This window comes from Gekko japonicus, unplaced genomic scaffold (assembly GCF_001447785.1).
Source record: "Gekko japonicus isolate JY-2015 unplaced genomic scaffold, Gekko_japonicus_V1.1 scaffold4191, whole genome shotgun sequence".
NCBI classification, from domain to species: domain Eukaryota; kingdom Metazoa; phylum Chordata; class Lepidosauria; order Squamata; family Gekkonidae; genus Gekko; species Gekko japonicus.
In genome coordinates, this window is record NW_015171627.1 from 38,176 (window position 1) to 51,470 (window position 13,295).

At 44.6% G+C, this 13,295-nt stretch overlaps 1 protein-coding gene across 1 annotated transcript in view; it reads right to left on the reverse strand.

The window, feature by feature from the left end:
- Window positions 1-9,461: 9,461 nt before the first annotated feature.
- LOC107117796 (arylacetamide deacetylase-like 3) overlaps window positions 9,462-13,295 on the reverse strand; it is a 16,121-nt gene continuing 12,287 nt past the window's right edge. Inside the window, exon 4 of the mRNA XM_015419962.1 lies at window positions 9,462-10,617. Coding sequence (XP_015275448.1) covers window positions 9,843-10,617 — 775 coding nt within the window. The 3' untranslated portion in view covers window positions 9,462-9,842. The remainder of the gene's footprint in view (window positions 10,618-13,295) is intronic.

The following is a 13,295-nucleotide window of genomic DNA, read 5'->3' on the forward strand; positions in this document are numbered from 1 at the left end:
CTTTGGCAGGTGTTCCCTATTATACTTATTGTGACCCCTCCAACCATTCAGTGCTTAATAGACCAAGGGACAATTCATCACCATTTTACATGAATGTTGTACTCAACATACTGGCTGATTCATATATACAACCAAAAACTGACTTGTTCAAAACCAGATTCAATCAGCACGGGTGAGAGTCTCTTCTATCTGTTGGTGTCAGATGTTCAAAGACAGAAAACATAGTATAAAATGCATGGTTTTGAGGGGAACCAGAACTTTCAAAGGGTTACTTATCGTTGCTCTTTCTGAGCCACTGGAACAAGGTAATGGATGATTTCTAAATGCTATCAACTCCAACAATCAATGTGTGTTTGTGAAGTAATGCCAAGTCATAGCTTACCCCATAGGGTTTTCAAGGCAAGAGACAAACAGAGGTGGCTAGTCAGTGCCTGCCTCCACATAGCAATCCTGGACTCCCTTGGTGGTGTCTCATCCAACTACTAACCAGAGCCAACCCTGCTTAGCTTCTGAGATCTAACAAGACTGAGCGAGCCTGAGCCATCCAAGTCAGAGCCCAAGAATCCATATCCTATCTTAATTTTCTAATATTTAGGGTGTGTAAGAGTTAGGGTTGGAAGATTACAGTTTTTATACTTCTTTTTGCTATGTCCTTGCTAAATCCATTGTGCTTGCATATACTGTGCGTGCCTTTTGTTTTCTTCATCATATTTCATCACTTTTAAATGTGGTCGTTCTCTGTGACTCACATCAAAGCCCATGTACAATTATGCATACCAAAAGTGGGAAGGAGAGGGGCTCTAGTCCCCTAGGGTGCTTGGACTTCTCTACTAGAAGGCGAAGGAGACAAAAAAGACTGAGCTGTTCCTTTAGTCAGTTAGTGGCAAAAGGTGCTTGACCTCAAGTCTTTAGGCAGGACATGTCCTAATAATTGGCCTGATGGTGACGGTGATACCCAAAGTGTGAAATCAGGAGTAGAGAACAAGAAGCATAACTGAGCAGAACACTGGTGATGACAGAGTAGGCTCTGAGTAGTTCTTTTCCTCCCATGTGGGCGGAAACAAAGGCCTGTGAATCCAATTTCCCCACAACTGGGTAATGCATTTCACTGTGGGAAAAGCTATTCGACTGGAGGAGCCCTTTGTCATCCATTAGCATTGGCTTCACTGAGGCTGCGATCACATGCACCAGTTGAAACACCTCTAATAAGAATTGTTGGAAATGCAAAAAAAAATGTAGGTACATTTATACATATGTGGTGGAAGTGCGAAAAAGTACAAAGGTATTGTAAAAAAATATACAGAATGATAAATGAAATTACAGAAGAACAAATTCCATTTGTACCAGAAATAGCTCTATTGAATATGCTTCCGGATATGTATAATAGAACGAATAAATATGTAATTATATGTCTTTTTACAACAGCTAGACTACTATTAGCCAAAAAATGGAGAGAAGAAGAATTGCCCTCAAAGAAATAAATAATTGATAAAATACTGTCAGTAGTAGAAATGGACAAATTGAGTTTAATAATAAAAGGTACTAGCAAAGAGACTTTTGATAAAAGATGGGGAAAGTTCTATGTATGGTTGGGTAAAGAGAACAGTTAAGACTCACAAGTATGAGAAATGTAAACCGATGATATGATGTATACTGAAAATTATAAATAAACTTTAAAAAAAAGAAAGTTGGAGATAATGCTATCAGAATCCTAAAAGATATTCCATTTGAAATAAGACAAAGGAGAAAGAAGTACAAAGCTTTAATTCTTTTTCTCCAGACAAGCACAATTGGATACAGATGGCTAACACCAGAAGGTGTGATCTTCAAAATCAAGGATAAAAAGGAAAAGGTTGACTCTGTTCAGAAAGCACGGGATTTTTTGAGAGTCCAGATGGGAGAGCCAGAGGAGGAAGAAAAAGAAGGGATGGACAGTAAGTCCAGTGGCGAGCTGGACTCGGGGTCTTAAAGTTATGACTCACAAATATGAGAAATGTAAACCGATGATATGATGTATACTGAAAATTATAACTAAACTTAAAAAGAAAAAGAAACAGAGGGGAAGCGAGGCTATTTCCTCCAGAAGAATCTGACAAGCAGTCGCGAGATCACACCTCCCTTTGTAGCTGTGGGCTCAGCCCATCACTGTGTGATGAGATGCAACTGTGGGTGGGTTGGGGTTTTTTCTGGCCGTTTTGTTTCCCATGCACATAAATGAGGAATTGCACCTCCGCACTGAGGGGCCCCTATGGAGTATGCGATGATGCACATACTGCGAGGGGGGGTGGCACTGAGCCGGGATGGCATGATCAGACCCTCCCGACATCATGAGAGCGTGCTTGCATGACCAGAGAGGGGAAAATCCATCTGTGGCTCATTGGAACCCATTAGAGCCGGACTTTCCCCAGTGTCTTTTACTCCACGTCTGCAGAGGAGCAGCACGGGTTGCCGACGACTGCGAGATGCTTCCCAGATGTTGCTGTCTGATCGCACCGTTTAGATCCATCAGGCATTTGCACCTATGTCAGATCTAAAGCCACCTGTGATCACAGCCTGGATTTAATTTTGCTGCTTTCCTCCTTTGATTTATGATGCAGCCTAGGAGCGAGTGAAGGTTTAGTGCCATCTAGAGGTGCAAAGTATTGCGGCCAGCAGTTGCTCCTACCAAAAGGTATTATACAAATTTGGTTCTTGGTTCCCGATGGCTTGAGAGCGTGCTTGAGTGATCAGACAAGGGAAAGTCTGTCCGTGGCCCGTCAGACCCCGTTTGCTACCGGACTTTCCCCAGTGTCTTTTAACTCTGCTTCTGCGGTGGAGCAGCATGGGTTGCCGAGGACTGCGGGACGCTTCCCAGGTGTTGCTGTCTGATCGCTCCCTTTAGATCCATCAAGCATTCACACCTATGTCGGCTCTAAAGGCACGTGTGATCACAGCCTGATACCGAAGTACTGACTGTGGCCGACCCTGCTTAGCTTCCCAGCTCTGATAACTCTGGGCTGTGCTGTGCTATTAGGCCTCTGCTTTACCTCTTAGCTTCACTATTTCTTATCCTTATCTGTTCTATAGCGATGTATACCTATAGGGGGCCAGCAAATGGGGGAAAAAAAACTGTTGCTGCCCTCTTTATGGACATCTGATAAACGTTCTACAGAATTTTACGTCGTTTCTCCACAGCCTAGGCTTGCCAAGTCGATCTTCGCCCCCAGCGGGGGACTTTGTGGGGCGTTCCTGGAGGGGGCGGGGCATCCTCGACGTGGGGAAACGCCAACTTCCCGCACTTAAAGGGAGCCCCTTTAAGTGCAGGGAGCTGGTGTTTTCCTGCGCATTTCCCTGCATGCCTGAACACCAGTTCCCTGCATTTAAAGAGGCCCCTTTAAGTGCAGGGAGCGAGATCATCCGTGCGGAAAAATGCCAGCTCCCTGCACTTAAAGGGGTTCCTGCACACCCGATCTCCAAGCAGAGATCGGGTGTGTGGCCCGCAGCCACCCCTCTCCTTCTTCTCTCTCAAGAGAGAAGGGAGAGAGGTGGCTGTGGGTGTTGGGGCTTGGGGGTGGGGCTTCCCCCGTCGGCCATTCTAATTCTGGAAGAACTCCAGGTCCCACCTGCAGTTTGGCGATCCTAGGCCTGGCAGCAAGAAGAGAAGAAGAGACGAGATTGGATTTATACTCCGTCCTTCACTATCCAAAGGTGTCTCAGAGCGGTTTACAAACTCCTTTCCCTTCCCCTCCCCACAACAGACTCCCTGTGAGGTGGGTGGGGCTGAGAGAGCTGTGAATGAAGCTGTGTCCGAGTCCCAACACCAATAGCTCTGTGAAAGGTCTGAGTGAGGGATGATTTTTAAGAGGATTGAGTACCCTGTCTGATGGTGTCTCTGAAAGAGAGAAAGGGGACCTTGTGTGTGAAAAGGTCAGGCCTTTCTATTTTTGTGACTAGGTTATATTGGCCTGAGATTGTTCGTGCGAAGGAATACCATTGTTATTATTTTAGCCCTACTGGAGTCATATCTTTAGTTGTATCTTATTTATTTCGGAAGTGTCAAGTGAGCTATGAATCAACAGATGTTTAGACTGATGTTTTCCAGATTGGCATAGAGTTCATTAAGATTGGTGTCCACTAGATGTCATTCAAGAGTAAGTGCAAGTCCTTAAGCCAAGATGTGAAGAAACATCAGAGACAGAAGTCCACACAAAGTTGAATTGGTTAGCTACCAAATGACACTGAATTCAAGGTGAAGTTCTAACAGAGTGCAAAAGTGGACAAGGGAGAGGTTGTAAAATTTTGGATTACATATCCGAAGGGGGTAGTTGTAACAAACTCTCATTGACCAAAGTTCACCATCACAACAAACAGTCTCTCATCCTTTCTCTGTGTAAGCTGCTCTTAGTAGGGGGGTTCTAAGTGTCTGTTTGTCTAAATGTCTGTTTGTGGATATGCTGTACTGGCCAAAAGGGCAGGCATTAGTTCCAGTTGCACAGTTGTTCCGGTTACACGCTGCTGCAGCTCAACTCTGTTCATTTCATTTCCAGAAAGAAATGCTGATTGGCAGCGGACTCAGTAGATCCTCCCATCTGTATCTATCAAGGGAGTTTTTTCTTGGAAGACGTGCATGTAGCAGTCGAAGCCATCATACAGGTCTCCTTTGATAACTCACATGCACTGCTAGACAAATATGCATGCATACGCCACAGCAAAGCTTGCCACAAGACCGTCATTTTGCTGCAACAGGCTAAGTTGCTCACTCACCTGGAAGACATAATGAAGTACACTCCCCTACTAAACGATATCTCACAACCAGCTGCCAGAATTTTAGCTTTTATGTAAGAGGCTGAACAAAGAGAACATTGCATATAGGTGAGAATTTCCATTCAAATTATTGGTTCAGCATATTTGTTAATTTATTTATTCCAATTTATACCCCGCCCTCCCCGCCAAGGCAGTCTCAGGGCGGCATAAGGAAACAACTATTGTAATAAAATCTTTGGTGTCTGCGAGGTACTTTTTTTGAGCTATCAAAGACAGAGAAGGAAGTCCTAGTAGAATTTTTGAATGAGACACAATTGTGTGGGGAAGGAACGGGACTAAAGGAAGAGATTTGTTATCTTTCAAATACAGTGTAGGTTGAGCCATTCTTCCCTTTAATAAAACAATAAAGCAAGACTTTCTTGAAATTAATATTGATGGCCAGAATAATCCCTTTAAAAGAAAAGGATTTTACAAAACACCGCAGAAAGAAAAGCCAGAAACAGTATGTTTACAAAAAACAAATCTGGAAAGTGATCAGGAGACATATTTTAAAACTGCAACGGAGGAAATTTGAGATATTTGCCCACGGCAAATTTTGCAGCATGCCCAATCAAGATTCTCTTTTGATCACCTTGAAAATTTCTTTGCAATTTAACATTACCAGTACTGTGCGTAGTTTTACTTCACGCTCGATTACTGTGCCCTTGGGTTGCCCAACACTACAACCAGAGAGTTTCAGTGGTGAAACCTGTAGAGTATTTCCTCAACACAATGACATCCCTTCCAGTTTTGTGCTGGAAGTGATGTCATGCCATCAGAGAGACAGCAATTTTCACAGCATTTCCCCCCTGCTGCCCTAAAAAGCAGCCAGTGGGGGTTGGGAGGCTAGGCAACTGCCTGCCTTATGAACAAGTCGGCCCTGGGGAGCTGTTGGCTGAACGGTCACCTGCTTTGCTGGGAGATCCGGCAGGCCTGCTGTTTCCCGTATCATTATGGGATGTCTCTTTTTCAAAACGGGTTTTATTTGGTAGTTTCGGGACTATGCAATTGGCAGAGACATCATCAGTGGTATTCCTCCTTATCTCCTCTTCTATAGCCAGGAGCATTTCCTTTCCTATCAGGCAGTCCATTCTAGCATATTGGCTGTGGGAAAGCAGTGCAATCTCCTGCCTGGAGATTGGTAACCCGAAAGTATTTGTGTGCTAAGAGAAGTCTGGTGACTGCCTAAACTACGCAGTCAGTTAGCCTTGAGAAAGGGGGAGAGGCAGATAGCAGACAGCTGCCTGAAAACACACACACACACACACACACATTCCAAAAGGATGCTCGAATGTTTGTAACTCCCTTACGGAGGGAGAGGGAGGGAGAAGGGGGAAGAAAGGTGTATAAATAAACACTGGGAAGCCGAGAGGTTTCAGACAGTTCCTGCAAGCTTGTCTTGTGTCGTCTTTGCATCGCCTGCACACCCACACCCCAAGGAGCAGCACCACAATTGGCATTCTACCATCTTATTCACTTGTATGCGTAAATCAGGCCTTAGTGTATGAGTTTTGAAGCTCTAAGCTCCAAGCCAATTACCTTGCATGAAACTGGCTGGGGCTTTCCTAGGCCAAGAAGATGCATATCTGAGAACTATACAACTAAAAGTTCAACAAGGAAAAGAAAGGTTCCTGATGATGAAGCACTCACCCCAATGAAGAGATTACCCATCCTGTGACTTGTTCTGTTTTTCCTTTCTCTTTGTGGAGCCCTGGCCTGTAGCTATGGTGAGGCATTTGGGGGCTCGGCCCCCTCAAACGGGAGGCATGCCTCACAAAACACACTGCCCCCTCCCCTCCCGTGGCACTAAAAAGGCTCCCCAGCTGATCAGCGGGAGCGCATGGCCTGATGACCAGCCGGAGAGCCCTTTAAATCTTGCAGCCACCACCTCTCTCCCCTCCTGCAAGATTTAAAGGGCCCTCCAGCTGATCAATGGGCCCTTTAAATCTTGCAGGAGGGGAGGGAGAGGGGCAACTGCTAGCCACATGCCTTCCCTGAACTCCAATTTTGTGGCTTGTAGATCAGGCGTGGGCAGTCCCCCACTAGAAAAACAGCATTTAAAGGATTCTCTTGAACTGCCGTTTTTCTAGCGGGGGCTGCCCGTGCCTGTTCTCCAAGAGGCAAAATTGCAGCTTGGAGATCAGGGAAAGCATGTACCTCCCCCCACTAGAAAAACAACATTTAAAGGGTTCCCTTTAAATGCTGTTTTTCTAGCGGTGGGTCGCCCGCACCTGATCTCCAAGCAGCGAATCACGGTTGCTTAACTGACTTCATTGTGACTGTTTGTTGCAAGTTTTTGTTTACTGTGATACTTACTATCCTATAGATCTTGTTATATCTTTCTATATGTCGGAGGGCTTTGATTTAAACACTGTTCTTTATGGGTTTGCAGCTTTTTGATGCTTTATTAGCCACCCTGTCTCTAGGGAGATAAACAGAATATTAATATTTTAAACAAATTCATAAACAAACCACAAAACTGTGCCAGCCAATCCAATTCTGGGTATTTTAGAAGTACGGGGGGGTGTCTGCTTTCTTCCATGATTGTTCACCTCTAACCTTTTGCCCTACCTCTTTTTTTGCCTATCTCTGAATGTGTACAAGCTAAGATCAAGTGTGTGTAATGTACATAGTGTGTGTGTGGTTGTTTCAATATCAGTGTGCGTGGGTGTACAGTTTGTGTGGGCATTTGTAATATGTGCATGATAACATGGGCACTGTAGTGCTCAGTATTGCATGTGTATGTCTGATATTATCATCACTGATTGCATGTTCTACTTACTCCCCTCAATAAACTCTTTCTTTCACCATAGCCCATATCTCAGTATATCTTCCAGGTTTGTGCAAGTATTTTGTTACTTTGCCAGAGATGCTTGTTGTGCCCTTGACCACAACAGTGGACATTGCTGTGCCAGTGCTAAATCATTTGTCTCTTTAAATCCTTCCTCCAAGCCAAGCCAGTTGATGTCGGGGCATGAGGGGGGGAGGTTTGGAGGACACATTTAAAGTTAAAGTTGCTTTCTTTCCACATCTCCCTTCCTCCCCCCCATCTATTCTCTCTCTCTCTCTCTCTGACAAATAAATACCATTAGAAAACAAATAAATATCATTGGACAAATAGATATCATTATCAATATCTGTATTTTTTTACCCCTTTTATTTTTGGCAGTCTCGTTTTAATATTAATAAAGAGGAAATCTGCATATTTTTCAATAAAAGTGTGTGTGTGATATTTGTTCGTGTCTTGCAGGTCTCAAACATCTGGCATTTATTCTATGTGGCTCTTATGTTAAGCCAGTTTGGCCACCCCTGCACTATACCATACCAGCTGTCTTCTTGGGTCTGCCCAGTTCAGTCGGGCTACTTCAGGCTCTCCTCCAAACATCATTGCCCCCCTTTTCCAGTTTGGTGCAGTGGTTAAGTGTGCGGGCTCTAATCTGGGAGAACCGGGGTTGCTTCCCCACTCCTCCACTTGCACCTGCTGGATGACCTCGGGCACGCTGTAGTTCTGGCACAGCTGTCCTTGAAAAAGAGCAGTTTCTGTCAAAGCTCTCTCAGCCCCACCTACCTCCCAGGGTGTCTGTTATAGGGAGGGGAAGGGAAAGGAGTTTGTAAGCCACTCTGAGACTCCTTGGGTAGTGAATGGCAGGGTATAAATCCAATCTCCTCTTCTTCTTCTTCTTCTTCTTCTTCTTCTTCTTCTTTCCATACTATCTCTTCTTCTCTGACCCTTTACAACCCACGCTTGTGGTTCCCCTCCTAGCCATTTCAGCCTTTTGCTCTTTGTTATCCCTTGCTATCTTAGCCTGCCTTCCCTTCCTCCTTTTCCCTTGGGAACATTGTACATACATACATTCTCATCACTCATCAGTGGGTTCATCTGGACTAGCCATTGGTCAGACACACGTGAATCTCACACAACTATCAAACCTGCACCGCAGGGATTATTGCGACAGACTGCATTTTGAATTTACCCTGTCCCGACATCTTTTTGTCTCTCTTTTGTAGTCAATAGATCTGACATTATTATGTAATGATTCTCCATCTCATTTCATAATATAAAGACCCCAAAAACTATAGTAAAGGAGGCACTAGTGAAGGGGCTCTTATGCATGTGGATCTCATTTTCTGGGTAACACCTTGATATTTCAATAGGGTAATGATTTAGTCTTAAATGTATGACAGGACCATCTTAAGTACATACATAAGTGCCACCATCACAACCAATGTACGGTGACTCCAGCAAGGACCTTTCAAGGCAAGTAAGAAGCAGAGGTGGTTTATATTACCTCCCTCTGCAGAGTCTTTCTTGGTGGTCTCCCATCCAAACACCAACACAGCTTGGCTTTGGAGATCTGATGAGATCAGGCTAAACCCTTCCTCCCTGGATCTTTTTTGGGCAAAGAAAATACACACAGCAGTTTGACATGAGCACAAGAACAAATTGACTTGCATTCACACATCTCTCTCTCTCTCTCTCTCTCTCTCTCTCTCTCTCTCTCTCTGCTTTTTTCTTCGAGGGGGGGCATCTGGTGAAAACTTCTGTTTTTATGAACTTGTTGATTCAGTTATTGGTCTGTGATTTGAGTGAAAGTTTTTTTTGTTATTTAATTGTCTTTGAGTTTGGCGACATCCTGTTCTTGGACTACAAACTGACCAATAGGAGCATTTGGGTCTGGAAGTTGAGACATAAGTGAAGAAATGTGATATTTATTGCATAGTCACCAAACAGTGTGATGGTATTTGAAATCAGACGTTAATCCTATCTCCAATCATCACTGTATATCTCCACTGATTGAACACCGCCAAGACATTCACAATCCTAATTTCAGACAAACGTTTGAAAAGAAAGCCACCCAAGTCCCACTGCATGCAAAGTCATGGGTATAGATGTCCCAAACGGAAGATGATCCAATCATCACTGTATATCTCCATTGATTGAACACCGCCAAGACATTCATAATCCTAATTTCAGACAAATGTTTAAAAAGAAAGCCACCCAAATCCCACCGCATGCAAAGTAATGGGTATAGATGTCCCAAACGGAAGATGATTTCATGTTAGCATCTTTGTACGAAATCTACAATGTGCTCCATTGCTTCTTGTGCCTCTTTGAACTGAAAGGGCACACAATCATTTTGGTACATAATTCCGTGGAATCCTGTCTTAAGGTGATGCCAAGTGACAGGCACGCCATTATCCTCTAGACGTTTCTTATACAATAGTCCATCATCCCGAAGAACATCATACTCACAAGTCAAAAGGAAAGTCTCTGGGAGCTGACGTATAATATCATCTGTAGATAAAAGTGGGCAGAAATCTTCTTGTAAAGCTATTCCAGCTGCTTTGTAAAGCTTTTCTGAAAATGGAGCGGGTGCTATAGGGACATAGCCTCTAACCTTAAATTCATCTGGAACGAGGTCAGCGCTAATCCATTTCCTGTATTTCACTGAAAAATAATCAGGAACATGGGCATTCTTCATAAATCCACTTACATCTGCAGCCTCTTCATTAAAAAACCTCGCAGCCAGTTCGAAAACCCGCTTCCCTAACAAGACAGGACCAAAAAAGTTTTGCTGATAGGAAGGCAATGTAAGATCAACTGACTGGTATGGTGGATAAATCAGCAGCTGAGCTCGGACTCTTGGGGTATCTTTCCTAGTTACCAAACGATGACAGACCAAAGAAACTAGTGTTCCTCCACTACTATCCCCTGCAAGGATAACACGGTTTGGGTCCACTCCATAATTTTCTGCTTCTTTTAGGAAATGTGTGACAGCAGACATGCAGTCCTCGAACTGTGCTGGGTGTGGGTGCTCCGGAGCTAAACGATACCTGAAAGATCAACAACAGAAAGAGATATAAAGCCTTATCGCAAGAAATCTCATGAAATAAGAAAATGGTTCATTAAAATCGCCATCCCATCTTCCCTGAAATTTCCATTGCTGCTTTAAATGTCAAAAAAAACCCAAACACCCCCCCCATTGTTTATGGGATTCCCCCCCCCCCAGTACTGCCAATGACGTACAACTGTTCCAGGTCGAGTTTATTCCTTGACAATTATTAGAGGAAGAGAGATATAGCCTCTTTCTCATTAAGGAAGTAAGTCGTGAAGAGTCAGACTCAGCTATGCGACTGAACAACAACAGCAACAACAACAACTCTTATACATTCTAATAGTCAAGTGTGGGCCCATCTGTGGATATTTAAATCTATGCATCAGACCCACAATAACAGAAAAGAATTTTTCTCTCAACTTGGGGGAACCCCAAGGTTTGCAACCCCCCTTAAACACTTAAAGGAATGCATCAGATGTTTAAAACCTCCCTCCCAACAATAATGTTTGTGCATGCGTGGATTGCAGCAGGAACTCCTTTGCATATTAGGCGACACACCCCTAATGTAGCCAATCTTCCAAGAGCTTATAGAGTTCTTCTTACAGGGGCTACTGTAAGCTCTTGGAGGATTGGCTACATTAGGGGTATGCCACCTAATATGCAAAGGAGCTCCTGCTACAAAAAGAGCCCTGCAATGACTTACCAGTTCAGATGCTGGCTCCTGGGAGGCCTGCTACTGCACTGGTGTGACTCTTAGAGCAAGAGCAACCCAAAGGAGATCAAGGTAGGAAGGGGAGGGTGAGAAAAGGGGGAAATCAACAGGGAGGGGGAAGGAGAAGAAAGAGAGGTGGGGCAGAGTGGCAGAGAAAGGAAGGGGGAAGAAGGGGAAGGCAGAAAATAGGGTACGATTAACAGAGAAGGGGAGAGGGAATGCCACAAAGGCAGGGAGGAGGGATGCCAGGTCCTTTTGGATTACTGCTAGACTAGTTAATATTACTATATCTAACTCTCAGTGTGGCCAGATCTGTGGATACTTAAATCCAGAGAATGGAGCCATAAGCAGATAAGCCAGATCTATCTACAAAACTAATACATTGAACATAAGAACATAAGAGACGCCAATGTTGGATCAGGCCAAAGGCCCATCCAGTCCAACACTCTGTATCACACAGTGTCCAGAAATACCAGTGCCATCAGGAGGTCCACCAGTGGGGCCAGGACATTAGAAGCCCTCCCACTGTTGACCAATGTTCCCTCTAAGCTGTGGAATCTTGTGAGCAAAAAGTCTACTTTGTGAGCTACTGGCATTGAAGTTGTGAGCCAGTGATTTGGCTGCAGCATAAATTAGCTTGCTCTGGAGCCCTCCTTCCTGAGCGATGACAAAAATGTGTGAGCCGGAGGCTAAAAAACTGTGAGCTAGCTCACACTAACTCAGCTTAGAGGGAACACTGCTGTTGACCCACTCAAGCACCAAGATGACAGAGCATCACTTGCCCCAGAGTCCCTATCTATACCTTGTGGCTAATAGCCACTGATGGACCTCTGCTCCATATGCTTATCTAATTCCCTTTTGAAGCCGTCCATGCTTGTAGCCGCCACCACTTCCTGTGGCAGTGGATTTGGGGGTTAATCTCCCAAAATAATAGAAATCAGCACCTGAACCTTTAAGAAATGAATTCCCTTTGTGGTCGTTGCTAGGAAACCCCAACAGTATTCAAGCCGTGAAGTTCAAGTCTTGGTTTCTGTCCATAAAAAGCACGAGGGCAGAACCCTTTCCAGGGCAGTTTTGGCCTTTAAGGGAGAACTCATTGGAGGGAGGCACACCAATAACCACTGGGCTACTTGTTACTGCACAGCTTGTATGACTCATCCAGGACGCATCCAGGACTGGCTGTCTGCTACTGTTCAACAACAGCCACTCCACAGAAGCTGGTGTGGTGTAGTGGTTCAAGTTTCATACTAGGATCTGAGAGACCCAGGGTTACTTCTGAAGATGCACATTAGTCAACGTGAATTGAAAAGGGAATGTTGATGTATTCAAAAGCCAGTTTGATGTAGTAGTTAGGAGCGCAGACTGTAATCTGGGAGAACCAGGTTTGATTCCCCACGCCTTCACATGCAGCTGCTGGTGTGACCTTGGGTCAGTCACAAGTTCTCTCAGAGCTGTTCTCTCAAGGGCAGTTCTCAAGAGAGCTCTCAGCCCCACCTATCTCACAGAGTGTCTGTTGTGGGAAGGGAAAGGGAACATAAGAGAAGCCAATGTTGGATCAGGCCAATGGCCCATCTAGTCCAACACTCTGTCACACAGTGGCCAAAAATACCAGTTACCATCAGGAGGTCCAGCAGTGGGGCCAGGACGCTGGAAGCCCTCCCACTGTTGCCCCCCCCCCCAAGCACCAAGAATACAGAGCATCACTTGCCCCAGACTGAGACTTCCTACCCATACCTTGTGGCTAAAAGCCACTGATGGACTTCTGCTCCATATGCTTATCTAATTCCCTCTTGAAGCTGTCCATGCGTGTAGTTCCCACCACCTCCTGTGGCAGTGAATTCCAGGTGTTACGTAATCAACCTTTGGGTGAAGAAGTACTTCCTTTTATCTGTTCTAACCTGACTGCTCAGCAATTTCATTGAGTGCCCACAAGTTCTTGTATTGTGAGAAAGGGAGAAAAGTAC